Raw genomic sequence first — 27,939 nt, forward strand, 5'->3', positions numbered from 1 at the left:
TGTATGCATTTGATGACATTATCACATCCTCTAGTCTAAAAAACTGCTTGTGTTAAATTTGAAATATGTGTTTCACAAGATGACACGGTCCTGCTAAAATTCATACACTAGATAGTAAAGTACATTGAGCATAATAAATCATTGGAGAAAGAACTATTACTTAACATAGGTCAATGAAGCCCACCCCATATAACGTATCTCATGTTGTGATCCTTTGATTTGTTTTAAATACAAGTCTAAGGGGAAAGTTTGTAGTTTATTCATTACTGATTGCTTGTTAGATCAGGTGAAAGGAGCTCACATAAGACAATAGAGAATAAGCACAATAAAATGCACATGAGATAATAAAAGTGATGCCTTACTTTCCAAGCACCAATTACAAATTTGTCATTTCTGGGAAACTTTTCTTTATATTCACCCCCAAGTGTCGATAATTGCCACAACCCGTTGTCATGTGCATCCAGATCCTAGTTTTATTACAAAAAAGTTGTCATTTTGTAATGAAAAAAAAAATAGGCTTAATTCAGAATAAGGTAATGACATCTCTTATCATATAATCATTGATGCATTTACTTTAATACAGCATGAGTTTTGACCTGTGTGAAGTATAAAAGCATTTTCTCATTGCATCGTCAAGAAAGTAAAAGATATGTACAATACTTGATAACATTTACAACCAACAGGTACCAATACAATGTTTCCTCTGTACAAACTAAGATTATATCATTATCAATTTAATTCAATAATTATAATCATTATTTATTGTTTGTTTACAGATACATTTTCTGTCTTGAACCCTACTGAATTTTCTTGCACTGAATTTTACCTTCTCAACACATCCTTCAACCCCTCTACATACAAAGATCATGATCTGCTTCCTGTTTCCATTGACATACATACATTCTTTTCCAGCTTTGTTATGACATTAAATCTTCCTTTGCTTTGCATCTTTTATTTACCTTTCTTAAAAAAACAGCTGTTAAAATATTCAAAGAAGTTTAAACATTTAGAGATGTCTTAAGGTGCTTTCTCTGTACCAGAGTCGTCCAATCCTGCTCCAGGAGGACCTTTCAGACAGGTGTGTCGAGGGAAGTTATAGGCTAAACTCTGCAGGACACCAGCCTTCCAGAAACAATTCTGGACACCCCTGCTCTATACCCATGAGTCAGGCGATACCGGGTAATGTTCAGCCTGGTATGAGGGTCTCCTGGTGGATGGGTTAAAGTCCATGTAGTTGCTTGAGGATTTAAAGCCGTGTGACTGGATGTAATCTGCAGAAGAATAGTGGACTGTCTCATTCATGTATGAGTCCTCATAGGTGTGTGGTTGCATGTATGTGCAGTAGGTATCGTAGTTTCTGTGGCCAGCTTCATTTGCGTAGTACATCTGCTGCTTACACGGAAATAAAGTGAAATTGTGTCAGCCTGTTAAAAGCTTCATGAAACACTAATCAAGTTAGTTGTGTTGCATATCATAGAAGACAATGTTAGCATCTGTTAATTTTAACAGTAGGAGAACACTAGCTTTTTTGTAATATTTTTGTCTTCCGGGTTTAAACTCCATATCGTTTTAACCATAGTCATTTTATACGTAGACGCCTCATGACGTGCTGGAACGTAATCGGGTCTCCTCACTCTATGCTAGTCAACGAAAAGCGAGCAACTATGCCTGTATATTGTACAGCTTACGGTTACAATAACTGGTGCAGTATTGATACCAGATCGCATGGGATTACCACGCACAAGTAAGATTGAACAATAATGTTGCTTATTTTACCATTTATAATATTATGTCATGGTAACTAATGTTACTTACGTGTAACCAAGGGGATACACCTTCCTCAGTAGAAATAAAGCAGGGGGGTGCATTGGGGACTCATTCAAGATGGCACTGATACGTCAGCTATAGGCAGTGTCAGTCTATGAGGTGTCTACGTATATAACGTCTATGGTTTTAACATCACAAGCTGTGACGTGTCAAAGCACTATAGTAGAACGATGACGTGTTAGTGTCTCATTATTTTTTATAAGATTGTGTGTTCTTATCCAATGAGAAGACCTTTCGCTTATGTCTGTGCATGCGCGTGCATGCATGTATTGCGTGCAGCCAGGCAAGTGGGGGAGTCGCGGGCTCAGGGCAATCGCACTCGGATACGATTCTGTATAGATGCTTTCATCAGACTCATGCGCATTGTTGTGCCTACACGTCTGGATGGAACTTAACTCTGTTTGTTTAATTGTCTGGCTAGTGGTTAAACTGAACTCTGGAACAATTACCTTGTTGAAAATAAATGTTTTGGTTTTCTAAAGACAAGGGGAGATGGCAATCATGGATCACCGCTATAAGTGAGGTTTGGCAGCCGATCTGTAGTTAACACTGTATACATTAATTTTACACAATAATGTTAGTTAAGGTACTTGTTATTTGCTCGATCAGAAATATACTCTAAAAAGAACACTTTTGTTATTGATTCTTTGCAAAAATAAGCTTACCACTGCGGACAAGTGGGCCGCACGGTTCAAAAATACACGGTCAAGCCGCTGGCACTCTTTTTTGTTTGTGCGTCTAGTCCAGCACGTCTAGTGGTGCTGGAAACCTTCAGAAGGGATTTAACCCTCTGGGGTCTTGGCTGATTTTGCATCCTTGAACAGTTTTGACCTGCACTGATATTCGTGCTTTTTTCAGTTGCTTAAAAACAATAATGGCAAAACACTGTGTTTCAGCACAAACTGGGCTACAATATCAGGTGAGCAACATGTATGTACATGTTTGTATTTGTGAGGGAAAAGGGTTTTGAAATAGCAACATTTTAAGTCATTGATATAAGTCCACAAATCCCATACTAAACATGTTTTCACAAGACTTTTCAAAAACAGGATCTAGTAGTCTAGAGTTTTTTCTTCAAAATGATGTGAAAATCATTCTGTCTACTCATTCACAAAAAACAATATATTGATTTACAATTTCTAAGACAGTTTTTGCTTAGAACAGCCATATGAGAGAAGGCATGAAAGCTCCTGAATAATCTCTGATTGACACCCGAGGAAAAAAAGAATTGCACGATGAGACATTTAAGCAAAAATGTGATAGGAAACTGCTTCTGTAGTAAAACCATAGTTTTTATAAGATATACCGTAAAACTTCAAATAATAGCCCGGGCTTTTATTTTCCCAAACCTATCATCACACCAGGCATCTATAAGAGACAGGCTTTTAATTTAATTGTTCCAGCATGACAGCAGGAGGTTACCACATATTACGTTTTATTTTTAGTTTGAATGTGTTTAACAAATTAGTTCGTGTAATAACAACAGTCTTAAATTAATGGCAGTATACGGTAAATAAAGCAAACAAGGATATGTTTTTTTATTGGTTGTTGTGTGAAATCTTACCCAGATACAACAGTGCTATTTTCTGATTGGCTATTGTGTAGCCTCTTTCTCTTTTTTTTGTATTGGCTCGCTCAACTAGAACTCTAGGGAAGACGGGCTTGATAGAGAGAGAGAGCAGTGCGGCCAGATACATTTTGGACGCTGCAGCATATTAAATATTATAAATAGTGTTTCCGCGCGAGAAATACAATGTGTGGCGGGAGTGCATACATGACAAAAGACTGAAAGCCCGGCTATTATCAGCGGCCTCAAAACACTACCGGCCCACCGGGAAAAGTCCCGGCTCTCCCGATTGCCACTTCGCTACTGTCATCATCACCTAAATCCTGGTGTCGTCACACCAGGCGTCTAAAAGAGACAGGCGTTTTACGGTACTTGTGAATTTATAACAAAAAATTTAAATAGAATGTAAATACACACACACACACACACACACACACACATTCTGGTTTCCATAGACGTAATGTTTTTTATACTGTACAAACTGTATATTCTATTCCCTTCCCCTAACCCCAACTATCACCGAAAACTTTATTTTACCTTAGATTTTCAATAAACATCATTCTGTGTGTTTTTTAAGCATATTTCCTCATGGGGACCTCAAAATGTCCCCACAAGGTCACAAATGTACTGGTTTTCCCATCTTTGTGGGGACAGTTGGTCCATTGAGAGTTTTACTTTTGTGCAGTAAAAAATACAAAAGAAGAACTGCCCATCGTTGTGTAGGAAGAGCAGATAACAAGCATTCCAGTTAACACAAACAGGTGTCCGGTTCGATCAGATAAGACAACTGCCCGACATCAGTGTCAAAGCGGAGAGGAAGAATACGTTTTGATTGGCGTATCATTCTTTCAAACCCCCTTCACCCCGAAACCAGGATGAATGTAAATTCCATAAGGAAACAGCATGGCTTTGCAGAATATTGGCTTACTAAAGAACAATCTTTACATTCTTTCACCAACAAAATGGACATAAAATCATCACCTGTTTACTTTATACTCATCTAAGGGCGTTTTCACATTAGCACTTTTGGTGCGAACCCGGGTTCGATTGACATCAGAGTTCGGTACATTTGGATGATTTGAACGCTGTCTTCCGAACTCGGGTGCGCACCCGCGAAACGTACTCGAGTCCGCTTAAAAAGGGTGGTCTGGGGTTCGTTTCATGTGAACTCCAGATCGGTTCGCTGCTAATGTGAGCGCAATCGTACCAAATCGCGGAAGTGAACCGCTGTTAATTACGTATTATATGGAATGTCCCACCAAAACAGACGTGTGTGTTTGTGTGTGTGCACTTACATTGACAACAAAATGCATAGAATGCGTGCTTTGGTTTTGTTTTCAAAGAAATAATACAGAAACGCACTTTCGTCTGTCTGCCGCAAACATACTAAAGTCGTTTCGATGACAACGCGGTCTGTCCACCGACGTCAATTTTTGCGGAGGCATTCAGAAATCACCTCTCTGCTTGCAAATAGTCAATCACACTTGTCGTCTTCTCGTTTACAGCGGTTGCCAAGCAACATGAGAACGCGCCGGCTGCAGCTTGATGATGCAAGCGTACCGCGGTTCGGATGCAAAAATAATGTGTGAACACAGTCCATGGGGGGCATGGGGAGGGGGGGAGCAATCGAACTCTTGTTCGGACCAGGCAATCGCACCAAATATGAAACCGCCCTAAAAGACACTAACATTTTGAATGACATCTTTATGTTATGAATCTGTTCAATTAATCACAGTTATTAACATATGAATGAATAAATGCTTTTTACATTCAGGACAATGCCAATGGAATTTAGGAAATGGTTTTGTAAGTGGAAAATGCATAAATGAAATTTAAAGGGCAAAGTTACACTCTGTATTTTATGCTATGCAAATGAATTCCTCACAGTGTAGAAAAGTGTGCCACATTTTGTGGGCTCCTTCTGACATCAACAGTCAATCACGGTTCTGAATCAGCAAATTTCCAAGACGCAAAATCCTTATCTAAAAGTTATAAAGTACCTTTTATCCAGACATCCTCGCTCTGAGTCCTCCTGACAAAAGAGACATAAACAGAGTGCTACAAGCTCTGATTCTCCAGCCTGCGTGCTAGAGATTGCAACAGGGCAAACCCCATCATTCTCAGTCTTCGGCCATGTGCTAAGAGACTAAAACAGAGCACCCACTGAGAGAGAAAATAACAGATCATGGAAAAACCAACCAAGTTTCTGAATCTCTCCTTGAGATTTTACAGCTCCTCGTTCTGAGTTTGACAACAGAGACTGAACCAGATCAACCACAAGTTCTGAGTTTCTGGCCTGTGCATTTTCTGCACTGACTATAGGACTGCATCTGCGTGTTCTAGATCACCAGGATCTTCTGGAGATCAGCATTTCACAGCACTTTGTGTTCAAGGCTGTTGAACTAAACCCATTTGCAGTGTGAAAAGCCTGACCCGTGGCCCACGTGCCACTGGCAGGGGACTGCTCATTCGATCACAGAGAACGTCAATATCACTTAACCAAACCAAACCTTGGCACTGGTGTATTGTGTCTTTAATATTGCATAACTGATTTCTTTAATGTTTATCAGATAATTCTTTAATTAAAATAAGGTTTTTATCTTATCAGAAACAGAAAACATTCTGCCATAAATTCAACTCAGTCACTTCAACTTTCTATTCTTTGCACTTTAGTTTCCATCTTTTTCTATTCTTTTTTATTTTAGAATCATTTAGTAGTGTTTTTAGTTTTCTTTTTATCTTTTGTTAATTAATTCCATTTTATTACCACTGTGTCTTCCTTGTGTTGATAAGAGTTGTCCAGAATCTCCAAAATCACAGTTAACACCAAATGAGAATTTTGTTGTTCAAATTCACTACATCATCATGTAGACATTCCAAGCATTATGTAGACATTTGTCTTTTGTTTGTATGACAAGTATTTTTTAAGTTACAGTGGGTACAGAAAGTATTCAGACCCCTTTACATTTTTCACTGTACTGCTTGTACTGCAAAGCCTTTTTAGCCATGTCCCTAAGTTTACATAATTTTAAACAGCCAAAACAAGTAATGCATAATGAAAATAAGATTATTGTGATTTCAGTTAATACATTAGTTAATAAATAAACCTCTGCACTGGTACTACAGAGGTTTAACGTTTTGTAGCACATGCCAAAAAGTTGTAGAACAAGAGTTCAATGTAATATATAGTTGAATATCTTATGATCATATGAAATAAGTTTCATTTTTCATAAATTCTGCTTAAGTTTATTGGCCAAATTAAATAATACGGTGGCCTTATAAAAGTATAGTGTATTTATTTCATTTCTTGGATAGTATCCACCTGTTTCTCAAAAAAAAAAAATCATCTAAATCAGCAGATTTTTATCAGCATAATATTAGTTGTTTTTTAAACAATGATTGTATTTATTGTTTACTGGTAGTTTCTTTGAAAGGTTTTACTGCATGGATTTGTAAATACAGATCATGACTGAATGTTTGCCACATACACATTCAGCTCTTGTGCATGGGGTTAAAATAAATGTTTTGTAGAGATTTACTGCGTTTGTATTAGCTAGTATGGCAACCCCTAACTGCACAAATTATGCCGGTCTTCTTGGATTTTTTATAATAAACATTAAACAGACAGTCAAAACAGCACACTTGTGTCCTTCGCAATAGACTTCCATTAGCTTTAGTGGCTCACCGGAAGTCATAAACCGGAAAGGTCAAAAATGGTGGCGCCCACATTTAGAAACAGGTTAAAACAACAAATACAGCAAGCGCACACTCATACAACTGGTACAGACTGTCAGCTCATTTCCCTCAAAGTGCAAAAGATCACAAACTATGCGCAAAACTACTGAACTTCGACCGCGGCGTGAGCGCAAGCTGAGCTCCGCTGCGCTCGCGCTACTCGACGCAACAACAAACCGCCCTCGCACAGCGCAAGCCATTGAAATGAATGGGCACAGCACACACCGCGTCCTAGCTTTAAAAAAGCCGCTTTACCATAATCAGTGCGTAATGCTGTTAACGGTCTATAGCCACACTTCACATTTAAGCTTACGTAATTAAAAACAACGCTAACTTACCTTTGAAATAGCTGAAGACTGCGTGTAAGAACATTAAACTTCCTTAAAACAGTGTCCTGTAGATTTGTAAATTCCACCTCAACCTCTAATCTCTGAGTTTGAGCCAGTCTGTGTTTGCATGAAGATGAAGCAGGCGGTGCTGGTTCATTCTAAATGTTCTAATATCCATATTTTATACGATCCATAAAATGCAGCGAAAAAACACGTTGCTAGTATCAAGTCACAAATATGCTAAAGACGTAAGACGGGTGAGACGCGGCAATACATCCACTCAGAGAAACTGGTCTATTTTAATTAAAGAAAACATATATCAACTATATTTTCCTCATTTGATTACATTACAAGTCATGAAACATTCAATGTTTAATTTATTTTAATTATTCTTGATATATATTAAAGTAATAAAAAACTTTGTAGGGGGGGCACAACAACCTGTTCGGGGGGGCACTGCCCACAAATGCCCCCCCTTGACGCCAGCCCTGGTCTTAGAAATTGTATATATCAATATATTGCTTTATGTGAATGAGCAGGCCGAATGATTTTCACATCATTTTGAAGAAAAAACTCTAGACTACTAGATCCTGTTTTGAAAAGTCTTGGGAAAACATGTTTAGAATGAGTTTTGTGGACTTGTATCAGTGACTTTAAAATTTAGCTTTTTCAAAAACCACGCATAAACATTTTTCTCTCAAAAATACAAACCTGTACATACATGTTGATCATATAATATTGTAGCCCAGTTTGTGCTGAATGCAGTGTTATGAGAATTTTGCCATTTATATGTTTTTAAGCAACTGAAAAAATTAAAGTGTGAATCGCACCCAATTCATCGAGAAAAAGAGAGCACGTGAACGAACCGCAAACTCATCGGAAAAGACACAACGTACTCGCATGCATAATTTTATTATCACGGACAAAAAAGACAAAATTTGATACCAAATATATGCGGGTGGTTGTTAATATACATGGGAGAGCCACCCAAGTAAAGTAAATGTGTTGGAAACACCTTCTGATTGGACAATCTAATCATGCAACACACAAATGATGGACACATAAAATAAATAAATAAAAAAATCATGATGATGGTAAATTTTCTATAGATTGTGCAGCCATAGTTAAACCTATAAAACGTTCAGATGCAAAAAGAAACGAATTGTAAAATTAGATAAACTAGTTCATGATATTCTGCAAATGCTCTCTGTCTCTTCAAAGGTCTTCGCAAATTATTATGTTATAAGACTCGGTTATCATACATCACGTCTACTGTAAGTACATACAGAAAACAAATAAGACAAATTATGCGCTTTTGATGATTTTTATGAAGAATATGTGACTGTTTATGTCACTGGCAGAAGAAAACTTCCCCAACCAAACGTTTGCCAAAAAGCATGCATGGGAATTACATCAAAGTACTGCCAGAGCGCAAGAATTTATGACTGATTAATATTATCGGTACAATGAAAAAAGTTTGTTGACGCATGGTGCGTGTAGACACATGCCTACAGACATTTCGCCACTTTCAATGGGAACTTAATCTGGAGAATTTTGGAAATATTCCAAATTGGAAATTTTACAGGAATTTATGGGATTTATTTGAAAATTTAGGGACATTTATATAAACTATACCATATACAAACATAAATAAACATCTTGTTTGGTCATAAGCAGACATGCAAGGTAATAATTTTTTTTAAAATGACATCTTGGCTGATTTAATTGTAAGTAGAACTTTAATTGATTATTTTATTGAGAAACACAAAAGCATAATAAACAATATTATAGTTATTATAATAGTGCTAGCTTACACTTAGATATCTGATTTATTGTACAGTATAAACACATTTTTTATTTATTTCAAGGGGAGTGAGTGTGTGGTGGTCATTTTAAGACAATTTTTTTATTATTTCACCTAAATGTTTTCTTTATAGACAAAAGTATTTACTGATTGGCACATTATTAAAATATCTATTTGACAGTTACCTTTTGTTTCATGTGATGCTCAACTATTTACATTTTCATACATAAAGATCGAATATCACACATCTGATAATGTGTAAGTATGTTTACATCGCCATAAAACGATAGCACTACAAACCTACGATACCTGCATTTAAAAAAAAAATCTAAAACAAGGACACGTTATGTTCTTTAAAATACTGTGTGTACAGTTTAATGGCACATTAGGTAGATGAACGCTTTATTTGTGGTCGGTTCTTTCCATTCTGTTTGTTGTATGATGATGCGATCTAACTCCTGCCTCCTGTCAGATTGAATTGACTTCCTGCTCACTGTAAAAAGGGCAGGATTGTGTGACGTTAGATTCAGGTAGGCGTATTAAGAGCAGGGTTTAAAGAAGCACTGGCGGGCTATTGGCCTGACAGTCCAAACGCGTCTTGATTTTGGCTTCGCAGCTGGAGGTCGGTGACTATTGGCTCCGTGAGGCCCGTTTGAAGCCCTGTTTGAAGCAAAAGTGGCTAATGGAGTCTTCAATGACGAATGCGAATTTTCTGGTTTCAAACATTGAAAACATTTTGGCTGATATAAGTAAACATTAAGAGACAATGCGCTAGTCATTTTTGGATATTTTCTTACAAAAAAAACTTACAATTGTGCCTTTAATATTATAATGCATTTACTTTATGAATTGATGAATTGTGTCATGTTTAAAGCTGTCTTACCTGACCACGCCTTGAGCCCTCTCTGTTCAGGGAAGTGTACGGCCCCATGTATAACTGAGATGGCTTTGCAAAACCTTAAAAATCAACAGTGAGTGATTTATGTAATGCAGCTTCCTTATTAGGCTAAGAGCAAACATTATAAAGTTTTATAAACTGTGAAACTAGATTAAAACGAGTATGATTTCAATTGTAGATACAGAAAGACAGAAAACAATTAACTCCATTATTAGTTAGGCTTTATACAGTGAATAGTGCATTAATACATAACAGAACGCCCTCTTACCTGTGTATGTGTTTTTATTGATGCTGATTTCTGCTTGGCAATTATAAAACTGCTTCGTAGATTTTTTGGTTTGATTATTTGAGTGTCGTTCTTTAATGCCCAGCATGGATGGAGATGATGTGGTGCTGCGCACTAAAGATTAAAAACAATTAGTTAATTAGAATCCACATAAACAAATTCATTTAAAATTGAGCTAACGCAAACTCAAAATGAGCCATATATCCAGAGTTTGTTTAAATCCAGCACTATTTCTTTCATTTTAGAATTGATCTTTACTACTGTGTATTTATAATCTGTGGCAACAGCTGGTGCACTATTTTGGGCAAACCTCAGTTGCAAATCTCCATTTAACAGATTAAATATACTTCCACTTTAAAAATGATGTGCTGTCAAGTTAAAGGTGGCCGTCACATTATACGCATTTGTGGACAAAAATGGTCATTGGATTTTTTTGGACACATCTGAAACTTGATTCGATTCGCGATCGATATAACGTTATCAAAACAAAAGGTAAGAAGTCACGTTATATTTTGCATGTTGTCATCTTCAGTCACAAACTACATTTATGATGCTAGAGCATCTGTATCTCAAAACAGAGACCATACATTGATGCTAATCCCATAAATTATACCTTTTAAATGTATAGTAATGGGAATAATATTGTTTAGACACATAGATATTTTTTTGCAGGCTAGATAGTTTGCAGCGTGGTTTCGAAAGTTAAAAAAATATATTTAACGGCTTTATTTAACAATTCTACATGAACTAAGTAATAGTGCTTTGCCAAACTAAAAGTGTTTTGCCAAACTAACCGAGACCGGGCCTTACCGACCCGGCTTTTCTGACGAGGCTAACGTCTCTATCACTTTCCCAAGATACGGTCCGGACCTCCCGCTAGCTTTTAGCAATAAGCACGGTGGTCCACAAGCAGTATACATCCCCCGCCGGGTCTAAATTTCTGTCATTTGCGAAAATAATGCGTTTTGAAAATGTTTTATAATGGGAATATGTTAGCATTGTCCAGGGAAAACGAGTGTATTGTTGAAACTGCTACATCACAATTTACTCTGGAATCATTATGTGTCATGAGGTTCTTCTCCTGGAGTGTACTTATTAGTGATACTTTTTTGCTTGATTGTCTGTTGGCAACATAAACCGTTAATAATAATATAGAAAAACAACACGGTATGGTCTGTACTTCTCAAGATACCACTGAGCACGCGCACGGGCACATGACATTAGTAGTGGGGCGTGATCAAAGGAGCAGCAGCTCGTAAATATGTAATGACCATCTCAAAATGGCACAATCTGAAATGCCCTGAAACAGAGGCTACTGAAGATGGGTAACAATCTTTTCCTACAAGCTATTTCGAGCAAACAACTTTTGAAACATGTTTTATGGAACTCAAAAACAGCATTAGAACAGCTGAAACTCTGCAAAACCTGCAGCTCAATCTCCATGTTATTGTCGTTGCGGCTGATCACCCCCAATTTCCACCGACTGCGGAAAAGCTGCGGATCCACTGCGGAACGTGTCTATGTGTGTATTTCCACTGACTGTGTTCCGAATCCGTCACAGCTCCGGCCATCCGCAGCCCTCAGGCACAAATACGCAGAGCTTCTATTTTGGCCGGATGCCGGACAGCTCCGCAGGGCGGAGCCATGTATAATGACTGATTAGACCTGAATTTGCAAGATCTCGTGTTGTGATCTGGGCTGGTAGTATCCCAAAATGTCTTCTATTGAAACTACTGTTAACTTTTTTATTTTATATGCTAAATTCTTCATCCACAAACAAAAATCCCATCTGTAATAAGATCCATTGTCTCTTCTCTAAGTAAAAAACAAAAAATGTATGCTATTTTTGAAATGTTATGATGATTTATTTACATCAAATTATTTTTACTGAACATGGACTGAATCTAATTAACATTCAACTGACCAACATAATAAGAGAGGCACAAATTAAGCTAAAACAAATATAATTCAACATGACAACCTTCAAAGGTGTTTTTTTCTTTTTAATTTCTTTTATTAACAACATTAACTAATTTTTTACATATATTGGATTTCTTTAATAAACATAAATAATGCCAGTGCTATTGCTTTAAACAGAGTATAAATATTGCTACTTCAAAAAAACAGACTTTATGTGTTTAATTAATAAACAATCGGTATCTGCCTTTTTTGTGCTATTGCCAATATGCAGATGGTTTCAAATTCATCAAAAATCTGCAGATAAATAATGGCGGCCGATACATCGGTGCATCACTAATAATAATAATAATAAAATAATCTGTGCTGGTCCAGTAAAACGTCATAATTTAACGGCATGATGGGCGGATACAGAACTAGATATCACGCGATCATCATGTGAATTTGCGAGACCTCATGGGTCGTCGTCACTTCAGCACGCAGCCGCTCTGCAACAAATACGGAACTGGTGGGTATTGGCGGACAGCGGAGTGCGGAGCCGTAACGCAGCGGAGCCGATCTGCAGCCGCTACGCAGTTAGTGGAAATCCGGCGTCATTGTCATTTTTCGGTAGCATAGTAGGTGCTTGACGAATCAGGGAAGGATATGTAATGATCCATAACACCTGATAAGGGACAAAATGTGGGCACTCATTTGTTTACCTTTGTTTACATAAGTCTTTGGTAAGGTTCGTTTACATTGCAGCACAACCTGGTCACTAAACGCTAATGCTGCGTTTACAAACGTCTCAGTTTACAATGATAAAAACTCTGGAGCAGACTGGATAAAAGCATAAACGCAGCAAAAGTAATGTGTTTTAAATCGAAAACGCATTAATGTAAACGTAGCCCTAATCTAAGTAATACAGTTTTCATTATCATGATCACATGCTCTTTACATGAATTTTTCAACAGTGTTTATGTCTTTGTTATGAAATGATTCACAACGATGATGTACATGTACATGTTTTAGTGTGTCGGCTGAATCTCACCTGTGTGATGCACAGATGACATTTGTAGTGTGTTTAATGGTTTTGTTGGCTGTGACTTGAAGCTCTCTCGTTCCAAAGTCGTCATGGGAGTTAGGAAGTGATTCTGATTCCAGCCATCCTGCATAAACAGATGAAAAACAGCATAAACACGTCCAAAGACTGATGTGAAGCTGATGTAATTATTCAGTGCTGCTGCTCACCTTCTTATAGATGGTGCGGAGGTCTTTGTACTGCCATAGTCCAATCAGAACTTGAGCAGCAGCCTTCACCACCTTTACAGAGTATCTGCTACCAAAACACACATGGCAAACATTTATCATGTGGTCTTCTTTACTAGTTTAAACAGATGATTAAACGTGTTTGACTAATACAGATTTATGGCTGGGTCTCACCTATCACTTCTGCACTTGGTAATATTGACAAGTTTCTCTATCCCACCGGTGTCTGCCAGAGCTTTGGCGTTCTCCATGTTTTTGTTGGTGACCTCGTGTAAGGTGCAGCAGATGGCTGCCACTGTATCATCAGACAGCAGTGTGGTGTTTCCTCCAGGCAGCCGGTTCACTAGGTCCCGCATGGCATATTTCCCTGAAATACAGCAATTGCATTACAGTTACATTAAATCAGTATATTTTTTTCATTTCTTTCTACTTTTACTTAGCTTTGCTTTTTTATTATTTCATATCTGTGTAATTGTTTATTTTAATCTGTATGAAGTTGTACTACTGACTGTGTATTGCTGTATACAGTGGCAAGAAAAAGTATGTGAACCCCTAGAAATAAACTGGTTTTCTACTGTGATTTGCCATAAAATGTTATCTGATCCTCATCTAGGTCACAACAATAGACAAACACAATGTGCATAAGGTGACAACACACCAATAATTCTTGTTTCTTGTGTCTTTTTTGAGAACCCCCATTAAACTTTCATAGTGCTGGAGGAAAATGTAAGTGAACCCTTGGATTTAACAGCTTGTTGAGCCTCATTTGGCAGCAGTTACTTCAAGCAATCGCTTTCAGTAGTTCTGAATCAGACCTGCGCATCGTTCAGAAGCAATTTTTGCTCATTCCCCTTTACAAAACCGCTTTAACTCAGACAGATTTGTAGGATGTCTGGTGTGAACCGCTCTCTTGAGGTCATTCCACAGGTTAAGGTCTGGGCTTTGACTATGCCAGTGGTTCACAAACTGGCGTCCGGGGCCCCAAGGGGGGATGGTGCCAGGGGGGGGGCCAGTTTTATGACATTTTATAAAATGCATTCATTTATCATGAATTCTGTGTAATTAAACCTAAAAAAATAAGTCTAACCAACAGCACTACTTTGTATAACTTAATATGTTTTGTTTAATTAAAATCTTACATTTTAGAAAAGTTTTTTGTCATAAATTTTCTTTGGGGGGGGGGGCGCGAAGGAATGCACCGTACACAACGGGGGCCGCACGCAGAAAAAAATTGAGAACCACTGGACTAGACCACTCCAAATGGCACTTTTTTTTCTTAAGCCAGTCTGTAGTGGATTTACTACAATGCTTAAGGTCATTGTCTTGTTGCATCAACTAACTTCTACTGAGCTTCAACTGGTGGACAGCCACCCTGACATTATCCTGTAGGATTTTTTTTTTTACTTAATAATTCATTTTACCCTTGATGATGGCAAGTGGTCCAGGCCATGAGGCAGCAAAGCAAGCCCAAATCATGATGTGCTGTGCCCATTTTGCGCCATAATATTTTTCCCAAAAAATTCAACAGCTCTTTTGCAAACTTCAGGCTCACAGCAATGTTTTTCGGGAGAGCAGCGGCTTCCTCCGTGGTGTACTTTCATAGACACTGTGCCTGTCCAAAGACTTGCGTATGGTAGACTCAGGAACAGAGCTGTGTGCCCATTCCAATTATGTCTTCAAGCCTTTAGCTGTTACTTGTGGGTTCTTCTTTACTTCATTGAGTATTCTGCATGGTGTCTTAGGAGTCATCTTGACAGTGCGCCCACTTCTAGGAAGGGTAGCTACAGTATTTAACTGTCTCCATTTATAGACAATTTGTCTAAGTGTAGACTGATGGAGGTCTAAACATTTTGAGATTGTTTTGTATCCCTTTTCAGCATTATGGAGTGCAACATCTCTTTAACAGATATCTTTATAAGAGCATGGTTCAGAAGAGCTGATGCTTCTTAAGAGCATCAATCTTAAAATGTGTTAGTGTCTTAATACAGGTATCAATCAAAGTTGCCCTAAACCACACTTTTAAACTCATTTTATTAATTGGACTCCAGTTTGCCAGCTTCTGACATAAAAAAAAGCTTTCAATAAAGTAATTAGTCCATGGGCTCACTTACATTTTCCTTTTTAAGACACAAGAAACCAAAAAAGACACAAGAAACTGGAATTATGTATGTCTTGTGAGCTTATGCACATCGTGTTTGTTTATTGTTGTGACCTAGATGAGGATCAGATAACATTTTATGGCAAATCACTGTAGAAAACCAGTTCATTCCTAGGGGTTCACATACTTTTTCTTGCCACTGTATATGATCAATAAAACTTTAAAGGACTCACATGGACTCCGATTTTGCCTAATTTTAAACAGCAAAATGTCATGTGTAAATACAGTCAATACAGGTTATTTGCATGTGCGCAGCCAGGGGGTGGTGCTCTCACCAATCAGTTCTTTATTTCTCACATCCAGGGACATGTTTCTGAGTGCAGTGGCAATGGAACACACAACCCTGTCATTGTCCATGCGCAGTAACTCCACCAGTATTGGCAAACCCTTTTCTTTACGCACTGATGCGCGTATATATGCTGCAAACTACAGACAAACATGATCCACAGATTAATGAAATGTCTCATAAAGTTCCCAGTCTTCTGAAAATTTTATATTTTTGTTAGACTGCAGACAACTGGTCCTTTGCGGGTTGTAGGGAACAATCTCACACCTTCCAGTTTCCAGCGGCGAGGTTCTGGAGTGACCCTGCAGAGCCTTCAAGTGTTGCTGGATTTGAGCTCTCGGCTAATAGGGTGAGATACGGCTTCACTACAGATGGGTGCCACAGCATTTCAGCACCTTTAGGGCACTTTGTAAAACCAGGAATGGGTCCAACACCATCCCACTAACATGGATTTAACACACACAAACAAAGAAGTGAGTCAATTTTTATTAATGTATTACTAAGAATCAATAAGATAAACTATATCAGTTTATGAACTGTGAAAAAACAAGCATACAAATTTAATTAACAGATTGTATGCATTTACTCGATGTAAAAGAGGACTTATTTTGCTCTATTAATTTTCAAAAGATGTTCATATTGTACTTACCCCAAATCCATCCTAGGTATAAATGACTTTGTTATTTTAGCCAAACACATTTGGATTTATTTATTCAGGAGAAAATCTTGGGGCGCTTCTTACTGAAAGGACCTCCGTTTAAAGGGATAGTTCACCCCAAAATGAAAATTCTGTCATCATTTACTTACTCTTATGTTGTTACAAACCCACATAAATTTCTTTGTTCTGAACACAAGGGAAGATATTAGTGTGTTGTTCAAATACTTATTTTCCTCACTGTATTATATGTATATATATATATGTATATGTATGTATGTATGTATATGTATGTATATGTATATGTATATGTATATATATATATATATATATATATATATATATATATGTATATGTATATGTATATGTATATGTATATGTATATGTATATGTATATGTATATATATATATATAGCTGCTAATAATGGTGAGTTTAAATAGTCCTTGTACGGTTGCTGCTGTTAAAAAAGCTGCTACTAGTAATATCCATGTTTTGTTTGCCAGTTAACCAAAAAGCATATGACTTGCTATTGGCTTGCATGTAAATACCATAGGTGAATACTGGCTTTCTTCTTTTGTGTGACAAGTGACAGAACAGAAGCATGAAGTTTCGTAGTGTACCGGAATATATCTATGTAGTATTAGGCGCCATCTAATGTCCAGGGAGTGAATTTGCACCTCACTCTGCTTATCGTCAGTGAAAATCGCTTTGGTGTAAAGGCAGAAAAATGTCTCGTAAAACCAGGGCTGGTGCCACGGACCGCACTCGAGTAAACAGAGACGTCATCGCCCAGCATGAAAGCGATCGGGAAGCCGTGGAGGAGCTGCTGCCCGGCCTTCGCAGATTCAGCGTGCCTCACATCACCCTGGCAACAGACGTTCGCAGGGGACTGGGGCGTGCTGCGAGCGAGCTTCCCTCGCGATGCAGCTTCACGGACCGCGTCCAGGTCACCGAAGACGCCATCACCCAACATGAAAGCAGTAAGACTCCGCTTGTTATTGTAACCTGCACTACTTGCCACATTTACAGTTTAGCTTCTTCCGTCAGCACAGAGGGGTTTACATGTGCTAAGTGCTGGCTAATGTGCTGGCTAATGCTAAGCGTAAGTTTTCTAAAATTGTTATTCACGCCGGCACAAATGACACCAGACTCCGCCAGTCGGAGATCACCAAAGATAATATTAAAGAGATATGTGAAACTGCTAAAACAATGTCAGACAATGTAATATGCTCTGGTCCTCTCCCCGCCTACCGGGGGGATGAAACTTACAGTAAATTTTCTCTTCATGACTGGATGTCAAAATGGTGCCCTCAGCATAACTAAGGGTTTATAGACAATTGGAAGCATTTCTGGGGGAGAACTGACCTGCTAAAGAGAGATGGCCTCCATCCGTCTCAGGAAGGAAGTGCGATTCTCTCTAGAAATCTGACCATTGTCTTACTTCTAATACAGTCTGACTATTCAGGGTACAGGTCAGGAAACAGACGGATCAGCTTAACCGTCCGTCTGTTAGCTGCCGTGATATGTCAAGATCACTTATATCCCAGCACTTAAAGTCTATCTCACCAGAATATCAACACATCTCAACTGTATCTGTTCCACAAACAAACAAATACAGAGCACTGCTCGCTACATCTGGTACAAATCTGATTAACATAAAATTAGAAAACAATAAATTAACAGATGAAACTCAAATGTTAAAATTTGGCCTTCTTAACCTTAGATCGCTTACCAATAAAGAACCTATTGTTAATGAAATAATTACTGACCAAAACTTAGATGCACTTTGTTTAACAGAAACCTGGCTTAAAGCAGACGACTACATAAGTTTAAACGAATCCATCCCACAAGACTACTATTATAAACACGAACCTCGATTAAAGGGGAGAGGGGGTGGTGTAGCTACAATATACAACACAATTTTTAAAGTAAACCATAAATCTAAACTAAAATTTAAATCATTTGAAATAATGATGTTAAATATGGAAATAACTGATCAACAACAAACAGCTTTATTTTGCCTTAGCTACAATCTATAGACCTCCGGGCCACAATGCAGATTTCCTTAAAGAAATAGCAGATTTCCTGTCTGAGCTTGTAGTCACTGTAGATAAAGCTCTTATCGTTGGTGACTTTAATATCCACGTTGATAACACTAAAGATACATTAGGATTAGCATTAATGGATGTTCTGAATTATCTCAATATTAGACAAAACGTGACAGGGCCCACGCATACTCGTAAGCAAACATTAGACTTAATTCTGTCACTCTGGCTCAATATTAATGACATCGAAATATCACCTCAGAGTGATGCAGTTTCTGACCATTACCTTGTGTCATACACTGTACTTCTAGATAGGATCACTTGATCCACAACATCCTACCGACTAGCCAGAACAATAATTTCCACCACTAAAGATAGCTTTATTAGCACTCTACCAGACCTATCCCAAATAAAACATGTAGTAGAAAACAGTGATGATCTAGATATTGTAATAGAAAACCTAAACAATGTCTGTTCTAACACGCTGGATGCCGTTGCGCCCATTCGAAAAAAGAGAATCAAAGAAAAACCGCCAGCTCCATGGTAAGCATAGAAGCACAAAGTTAGAGGTATGGCGTTCAGCATGGAAAGAGAGTGTTCAACACTACAGACTAGGGCTGTCACTTTTTATTCGATATTCGAATATGCATTCGAACATGACGTGAAATATCCGTATTCGAACTATAAATAAACCATCCGGTTTTTTAAATGCCATGTGTAGCGCATTTTTTTACAGAAACACCTCGTAATAGGAAGGAGGCTGAGAGTGAGACCGACGACGGCAACTGTGCGCAAGAGAGGGAATCAAATGGGACCAAAATGAACCTCATGTGCATGTCAAGATAGAATTATAGTTTGTATATAAAATGACATATTGTTTATAGTGTTAAATATTATAGCAGAATAAAAAGCTTGTGTTAATACGTTCGCATTATGAAATTAGCATGTATGAAGATAATTTCATAATTTTTACAACGCAATGTAAACTTTATATTAAACAACAACAGCATTTGTCTTGTAAACGGATTTGAAATGATCATGTGCTGACTGTTGCGCGTCACATTGACGACAAATGAGATCTGCTTAAAGTGGTAAGTTTAATTTCATCTCAAGTATCAAAGGGTTTGTGCTCTCTATCATTGAAAACGGGCAAGCAAACAGCACGCGCAGGGTTAATGTACTTGTGAATGACGGCTCACAAACGCGCGGGATAGGCTTTGTATGTGTGCTTGTTGTCAATGACAGTTCTGGTCACAAACACGCTCAAGCGCGGGATATGTGTGCTTGTCAATGATGGGCATTAAATCCGCGGAATTCCGCGGAGTTTTCTGCCAAAATCTGCGGGCGCGAAATCCGTTTGCACCTCGCATGGGGGGGCGAAGCCTAGATATTCGAATATATTCGGATACATTGCATGATATTCGAAATCCGTTCGAATTTGATTTTTCTCAAAAGTGACAGCCCTACTACAGACAGTCTATCTACCTATCTCAGTACGCTTATTAAAGAAAATCATAACAACCCTCGTTTCCTCTTTAGCACAGTTGCGAAACTGACTAGAAACAAAGAACAAACAGAAACCAATAGTAAACTCCAACACAATAGTAACGACTTCATGAACTTCTTTACTAACAAAATTACGGTTGTTAGGGAAAACATAGAAACTACTACTCTACCCAATAGTACATTTAACACTAGATTACCAAACGAATATCTAGACCCTGTTCCCACAAAACTACTCAAAGAGGTATTCCCTGTAGTATCAAACCCAGTACTAAATATCCTTAACTCATCACTAGAATTAGGCTACGTTCCAAAAGCTTTCAAACTAGCAGTTATAAGACCGCTCATTAAAAAAACTAACCTTGACCAGGGAGATCTTAATAACTTTAGACCAATCTCAAATCTACCTTTTCTTTCTAAATTATTAGAAAAAATAGTGGCATGCCAACTATGCACATTCTTAGCAAATATTAGTACATATGAAAAGATAAATGTGACCATGCCTGTGAAAACCCAGCTGAAGTATTTCTTTGTAATTTACTGTTTTCCACATAAAATCATCCTATATAATGTAAAGAACATTTTGTGAAAATATAAACTTAATATATTTAATATTGACTGAGTAATGTCATGTCAGCGATTGAAATCATAGTGAAATTAATGCTTGAAATTAAACTGTGATGCCTTTTACTGTATATCACAATAAGATTTGAGACTTTTCTGATTTTCACAGGCAGTCTCAGTGACATACTGTATATTTGAGCTGTTACACACACGACATAGAGGGGACGAACTAAGTGTGTGATGAGATCGTAACAAGGCGTGGTGAGCTTGAACCTGCTTACATCACAAGGCATTTTTTGGACCCAACATCCAATAAAAAAATTCAACTGCAGTAGCCACTGTTTAACCTGAAGAGGACAGCACTCAGATGTTTTTACACCAGTATTGAAACACTTTATATCCAAATGTCAAAAAACTTAATAAAATCAATGAACAGCACTAATAAAACCCCATTCTTACAGATCATTAACTAAAAAAAGTTGGTTTATGGTTTATTACTCTTTAAGAAAACAGCTATACTGTTATTAAATGATTCTTCAGACTGTTTTTTAATCAACGGGGCTCTAAAATGAAATGAATGACAACTATAGCAGATTACGACATAGATTTCCATTGATTTCTTAAACCGGTTGCAAGTTGAGAAGCTTTAATATACATAACTGGACTAGTTTAGCCTTAGTTGCATTTCAGTTTTATCACAACAAACTCGATTCACGACTGCATAAAAATACTTCCTTGGCATATTGCGTTACAAAACTAGTGTGTAACTGATCGCATTTCTAGTTTATGTTAATTAGCTTATACGGGCTACGTTAATTAAACAGCTTATAAGGGCTGACTTCGCGTTAGAATCATAACACAAAACAGGGAACGTAGATCCCCTTGTGTTTTTTTAAACTGAGGTGAACAGAGCAAAGACTTATTACAGTGGAAAGAAAACTACATTGTATTGATTCAGCATCACATTGTGTAAACTGCATTTATAGTAAGGAAGTGCACATATGCAGATATCATAACAAATAGCAGTAAATACACACACCTTGCTCTCTTGTGAAGTTCACTCTGCACTGTGAGACTGTGGATTGAAGACGGCGCTAAAACGCAGAGTAAAGACGGGGCGGAGCTAAGAGGGCTCAGCTTAATAAGGGGTTGCGTGTGCGGCACAGTCCTTGGCTGGGGCCCTCAAAAGTTCATGGGCCCTTAGAATCGTCCTTACTTCCCCCCCCTTACGGCGCCCCTGGCTGTCTGCATCAGATGCAGAGAAGCTTATCCACGCCTTTATGACCTCTAGAATAGACTATTGTAACTCGTTACTCGGAGGATGCCATGCAAATCAGGTAAACAAGCTTCAGCTAGTTCAAAACGCTTCTGCAGGAGTGCTTACTCGAACTAAGAAGTATGACCACATAAGTCAAATTCTGGTATCTTTACACTGGCAACCAGTTAAATATCGCATACAATTTAAAATATCACTAATCACCTACAAAGCCTTAAATGGCCTAGCACCCTCATATCTAAGAGAATTACTATCAGAATACAATCCATCACGTGCACTGCGGTCGCAAAATTCTGGTCTCTTAATTATCCCTAAAATATCAAAAATGTCTAAAGGTGGAAGATCCTTTTCCTACTTAGCCCCTAAGCTCTGGAATGATTTACCAACCGTTGTCCGAGATCAGACACAGTAGATACCTTTAAATCTATACTTAAAACTTTTATCTTTAACAAGGCATTCACATAATTTGTTTTAGTAATGAGTTGGGCATAAACTTTCAAAAACAAATGTCACGTATAAAAGGCTACATATAAGGAAGAAGAATAGAACGCTACTTTGTGCACATACAAACCACAATACAAGGCCAAAACTCCAAAGAAATAACCTAATATAACCCCGAATTGGGCTATTAATTGCCAAGCGCAGAGGAGTGATTGAAAGGTGTGTATGGCATAATGTTATCACTTGCTCGGCTCTCCTCCTGAGGTTTCTGAGGAGGAGGGTGTCGAGTAAGGGAGTACTGTGAAACCCAGATAGGCATCAGGGAGATGGCTGGCGGAGTCTAGTCCCCGTCTCCCCTTTACTCCCTTGCTCGACCGGATTTCAATGGAGCTCGGTGGGTATAGATTTGTGGCGTTAAGCCCACTGGTCGGGGGCGGGACTTTAAACTTCTAAGGGAGTCAGTGCGTCGATCTCCAAAAACATGTGCCGGCCCGTGCATTTTCCTCGTTCTCCTTAAACCAAACTGTGTTCCGGTAAATGTGAAAGTCAGCACACCTCTGATCTACTGGCTGACTTTCAACGTGACGCCCGCTGATGCCTGACCATATATATTAGGGCCGGGACTTTAACACGTTAATTAAGATTAATTAATTACACAAAAAATAACGCGTTAAACATTTTTAACGCATTTTAATTGCACTTATTTTTGCACCGCGGAACATTTCTCATTGGATGTGTTTCGGCGGACCGATTATACTGGAGCACCAACTACCGTTCATGACTTCAGACGACAACAAACCACAGTGAACATGAACGAAGAAGCTGATGAGATCGCTTTGGTTGGCCCCGTGGATGGGAATTTTTTTTGATAAAAAACGAACGGATGGAAGCGTCGATAAAAGCATGGTTGTGTGTAAGCTATGCAACAAGGAATTCACATATCACCGCAGCACATCGAGCCTCAAGTATCATCTCAATGCAAAACATATAGCAGCTAGCGTGGACATTAGCCAGACTCAGAGTACAACGACTTGGTTGAACAAAAAGAAACAATATTTTGTTGCTTAAGCTTATGTATTCAGTCATTATTCATGGTATACTAAAAATCAATGTGAAAAAATAACTTCTCAATGTTGATAACACGGCGCATGCTCTGCTGCGACGTCACGTCTGTCATGGCAGCTCACGCTACTGTCCTTACTGTTACTGTTACTGTACTGTCTTGGGTTTGTCTAGTTTCTCGTCATCTGTGCGAGTTATTTGTTATTTAGTTTTTGTTAAGTGTGTCTGGTGAAGTTAAGCAACGACATAATGCTGAAACTGCTGTGGATTACCCTTGTGATTTTGTGGATGATCGAGAATGGTGCAGCGCTCACGCCATTACAGTCAGATGTTACCGCACTACTCACATACAGCCGGGATGAGCTTCTGCGACTCCGGTCATCTGTTCTCTGTAACGAAAAACCGGCTGACATCCCTCCGGAGATCCGACCGAGGAAAAGGGGTAAACGTGGTGGTATCCGTGCCCGGTTACGAAGGCGTCCTTTCAGACCTCCGTTACCCTCTGTCATATTGGCCAATGTACGTTCCCTTCGGAATAAGATGGATCAACTTCATGCCAAGTGTCAGGGGGAAAGACTCTTCAGGGACGCATGCATCATCGCATTAACTGAATCCTGGCTCGATGAATCCATATCTGACTCTGAGATCAGCCTGGACAACTTCTTGATGGTCCGGGCTGATAGGACCCGTCAGTCGGGGAAGGAGAGGGGTGGAGGACTATGTGTCTTTATAAACAAGCGCTGGTGTACTAACATAAAAATACACAGCATCATATGCACACCGGACGTAGAGATATTAACATTATCATTACGCCCCTTTTATCTTCCAAGAGAATTCCCCACTGTGGTTTTTGGGTGTGTTTACTGTCCACCAGATGCTAACATAAAAACAGCAGCAGAGCTAATAGCGGAGAATGCTAACGCAATGCTAAGTAAATACCCCCAAGCCCCGGTGTTCTATATGGGCGATTACAACAACTGCAGTCTTGACAGCGTACTGCCTTCCTTCCATCAGTATGTTCATTGTCCCACAAGGAAGGGAAATGTCTTGGATCTGTGTTACGGGAATGTTTTGGATGCATTTACTGTCCGGGCTCATCCTCCACTGGGCTCTTCGGACCATAATGTTTTGGTCTTTCTCCCGGGTTACAGACAGGAACTGAAGCGCATCAAGCCACAAGTCCACAGCGCCCCACAGTGGTCGGCGGATGAAACTGCATGTCTACAAGGCTCTCTGGCATGCACTGACTGGACCGTTTTTAACGGCACTTTGGATGAGAGACTGTCAGTTACAACGGACTATATAAAGTTTTGTATGGATACCTGCATACCAACAAAAACCTATAAGACTTTCCCCAACTCCAGGCCTTGGATTACCCCACAGATTAAACGAAAACTTGCTGAAAAACACAAAATATTTCAACGTAAGGATTGGATTTCACTTAAAATAATAGACAGACAGATAAAAAATGACATTATTAAAGAAAAACTTAAATACAAAGAGAAAATAGAACATGAGTTTTCTACAATGAACACAAAACAAGCCTTCAAGAAAATAAAAATATTGACAGGACAGGATGTGAAACAAGATTATAGCACAATCACTGACCCCATGACCTTTGCAAACAGCCTAAATACTTTTTATTCTAGATTTGACATCACTGACTACTCAGCTGTCTGTAGTGAGCTACTTAATGCTATCCCTTTTGATCCATCAACATCTCCTCCCTTTACAGAGGTAGATGTTCGACAGGAGCTGAGTAGGTGCAAAGTTGGCAAGGCCATGGGGCCGGATGGCATCCCTGCCAGGGTGCTCAAGCTGTGTGCAATGGAACTCTCCCCGATTTTTTATTCAATAATGCATGAGTCATACAGTACAGCATGGTGGCCCACCCTATGGAAAATCTCTACCATCATTCCTCTACCAAAGAAACCCCGCCCGTCAGGGTTCAACCATTACAGGCCTGTTGCTCTCACACCCATAGTAAGCAAATGCTATGAAAAACTGATTCTCCGCAACATCTTGTCAACTGTCAATCCACAGCTGGACAAATATCAGTTTGCCTACAAAGCCAGGCGAGGGACGGAGGATGCTGTTGTATGTCTCCTTCATACCCTCCTTCAACATCTGGAAACATCTGGTAACTCTGCTGCAGTTCTCTTTGTGGACCTAAGCTCAGCCTTCAACACAATCCAACGTCATCAGATGATTAGAAAACTACACCAACTCAATGTTGCACCTAATTACATCCATCTGATTCACAGTTTCTTGAGCAACAGGCCACAGGCAGTGAGGATAGGGTCTGTCATATCGAACACCATTATAATTAACACTGGAGCTCCTCAAGGCTGTGTCTTCTCTCCCTTCCTCTACACGCTCTACACCAATGACTGTATTAGTCCTTCATCCATCACAACATACTACAAATACTCCGACGATACTGCAATTCTGGCTCTTCTCAATGATCATACCACCATTGCTGCTTACCACGATACAATATCACACTTCACACACTGGTGCATAGACAATTTTCTCCATCTCAATGTTGAGAAAACAAAAGAACTGGTCTTTAACGCACCCAGTCTCAGTCAGATCTCCATTCATGGCAACATCATAGAACAGGTGGAGAAATTCAAATACCTTGGACTCACCCTGGACAACAAGCTTACTTTTGACCATCACATAACAGACATCCAAAAACGCTCACAACAACGTCTGCATGTTCTACGAAAACTCAGCTCCCTTTGCATTGCCCCTCGTCTTCTGTTACTTCTGTATATGAGCATCATCCAGCCCATTTTGTTATACTGCTCCACCAGTTTTTACACTATGCTGTCAGTCACTAACAAAAACAAACTCAGTAAAATCACACACATAGCTTCAAAAATAATACATTCCTCTACACCTAACATTTCAGAACTTAATGACAGAGCAATAGCCCGCCTTGCCCAATCTATAACAACGGACCCAGAGCACCCCCTCAACTTCAACTTCACTCTCCTGCCCTCAGGCCGCAGGTATAGGACCCTGAAATGGAGAAGGGCTCGTTTCAAAAAGAGCTTTGTACCATCGGCGATCTCAATCCTGAATAAGTTACAAAGCTGAACATTCACCATCTTGTGTTTTGTTGTTGTTGTTTTTGTGTATATATGTTTGTACTATCTGCGTGTACTGTATGACAGTTTGTGAAAACAAATTTCCTGTTTACAGGACAATAAACTATCAATCTAATCTATCTATCTATGTTCTCAGGTGAAATATTTATATGTGATGAAAATGTGATTAATTTCGATGAATTAATTACAAAGCCTCTAATTAATTAGATTATTTTTTTAATCGAGTCCCGGCCCTAATATATATATCTCCCAGGTTTTTCCCTCCTAGGACTTTTTCAACTTCCCCGGCTAAAAGCCTGGGTTTTTTTTCTCCTAGGGGGTTTTTCAACCCGGAGAGGCAGCCTTCTTGGGCTTAACTAAAGAAGCACCCTCTTCTTTACGTTACATTAGTAATACGCACGCTTATAATGTTGATTCATAGCCGCAGCAAATTTAGCTGCTTGTGCTATCATGTATTATGTTGTGCTATCTGTGGATTTTCTGTGCTTTCCACTGCTTCTATTGTTGTGGATTTTTTTAGTGATTATGAAAAATAATTTTCAGCAGAGGGTTCCATTGCCAAAAGATGACTTTATTGCATACAACAATAAGGCAGAGTTGGTGGCCAAGCAACTAAAGAGTCTTTTTCAGAACTCCACCTAATATACAGTTCTCTAAAAGTTGAAACTCCTCCCATGTAGTTGTTTTTAGCATGTTTTTATGTTTGACAGGTGTTGTGACTTCATTTCTTGCAAATGTCAACCTATACATTTTTAGCTATGCTCTCAGTTACCCATATTTTAAACCCTGCATACATTGCAGTCTTTAAGACTGCTAGTCTTCAGCTTACACGCATGAGACATGTATACTTGCAAAACACATTTAAATCTGAATACCATGTTCACCAAAGATGTAGTTATGAATTTAAAAAAAATTCATTCCACCCTTTGAGACTTTCACAAGTCTCACCCAAAGTGCAACTTCATAATCCAGTTTAATTTAGTTAAGCTAATTAATGGCCTAACTAAGCCATTTTTCCCTTACCAATGACTAAATCATGCTGCCGCACTTTGGTGGAGTGTGGAACAAACACAGTGTTTCCCATACATAGGCTCTACTTGGGCGACCCGCCCAGGTAAAAAAAAATCACTTTACGAATTTCCGTATTTTCTGAACTCGACTGGATGACCCGTGTTTTGGAGAGAGAGAGAGAGAGAGAGAGAGAGAGAGAGAGAGAGAGAG

General features: G+C 38.8%; 1 protein-coding gene across 9 annotated transcripts in view; it reads right to left on the reverse strand.

The window, feature by feature from the left end:
- Positions 1-237: 237 nt before the first annotated feature.
- The window catches only part of LOC135758559 (plakophilin-4-like), a 192,253-nt gene continuing 164,551 nt past the window's right edge, over positions 238-27,939 (reverse strand). For 7 of the 9 annotated variants that reach the window (XM_065273096.1, XM_065273094.1, XM_065273095.1 and 4 more), the window contains 8 exons: positions 16,323-16,496; positions 16,045-16,195; positions 13,786-13,978; positions 13,594-13,681; positions 13,394-13,511; positions 10,429-10,560; positions 10,146-10,219; positions 238-1,389 (listed from right to left, as the gene is read on the reverse strand). In XM_065273096.1, coding sequence (XP_065129168.1) covers positions 1,153-1,389; positions 10,146-10,219; positions 10,429-10,560; positions 13,394-13,511; positions 13,594-13,681; positions 13,786-13,978; positions 16,045-16,195; positions 16,323-16,496 — 1,167 coding nt within the window. In that variant the 3' untranslated portion in view covers positions 238-1,152. Of the gene's footprint in view, positions 1,390-9,285; positions 9,923-10,145; positions 10,220-10,428; positions 10,561-13,393; positions 13,512-13,593; positions 13,682-13,785; positions 13,979-16,044; positions 16,196-16,322; positions 16,497-27,939 lie in introns of those variants that run through there. The other 2 variants (XM_065273092.1, XM_065273098.2) reach the window with 2 other exon arrangements.

Source organism: Paramisgurnus dabryanus, chromosome 15 (assembly GCF_030506205.2).
Source record: "Paramisgurnus dabryanus chromosome 15, PD_genome_1.1, whole genome shotgun sequence".
NCBI lineage: Eukaryota > Metazoa > Chordata > Actinopteri > Cypriniformes > Cobitidae > Paramisgurnus > Paramisgurnus dabryanus.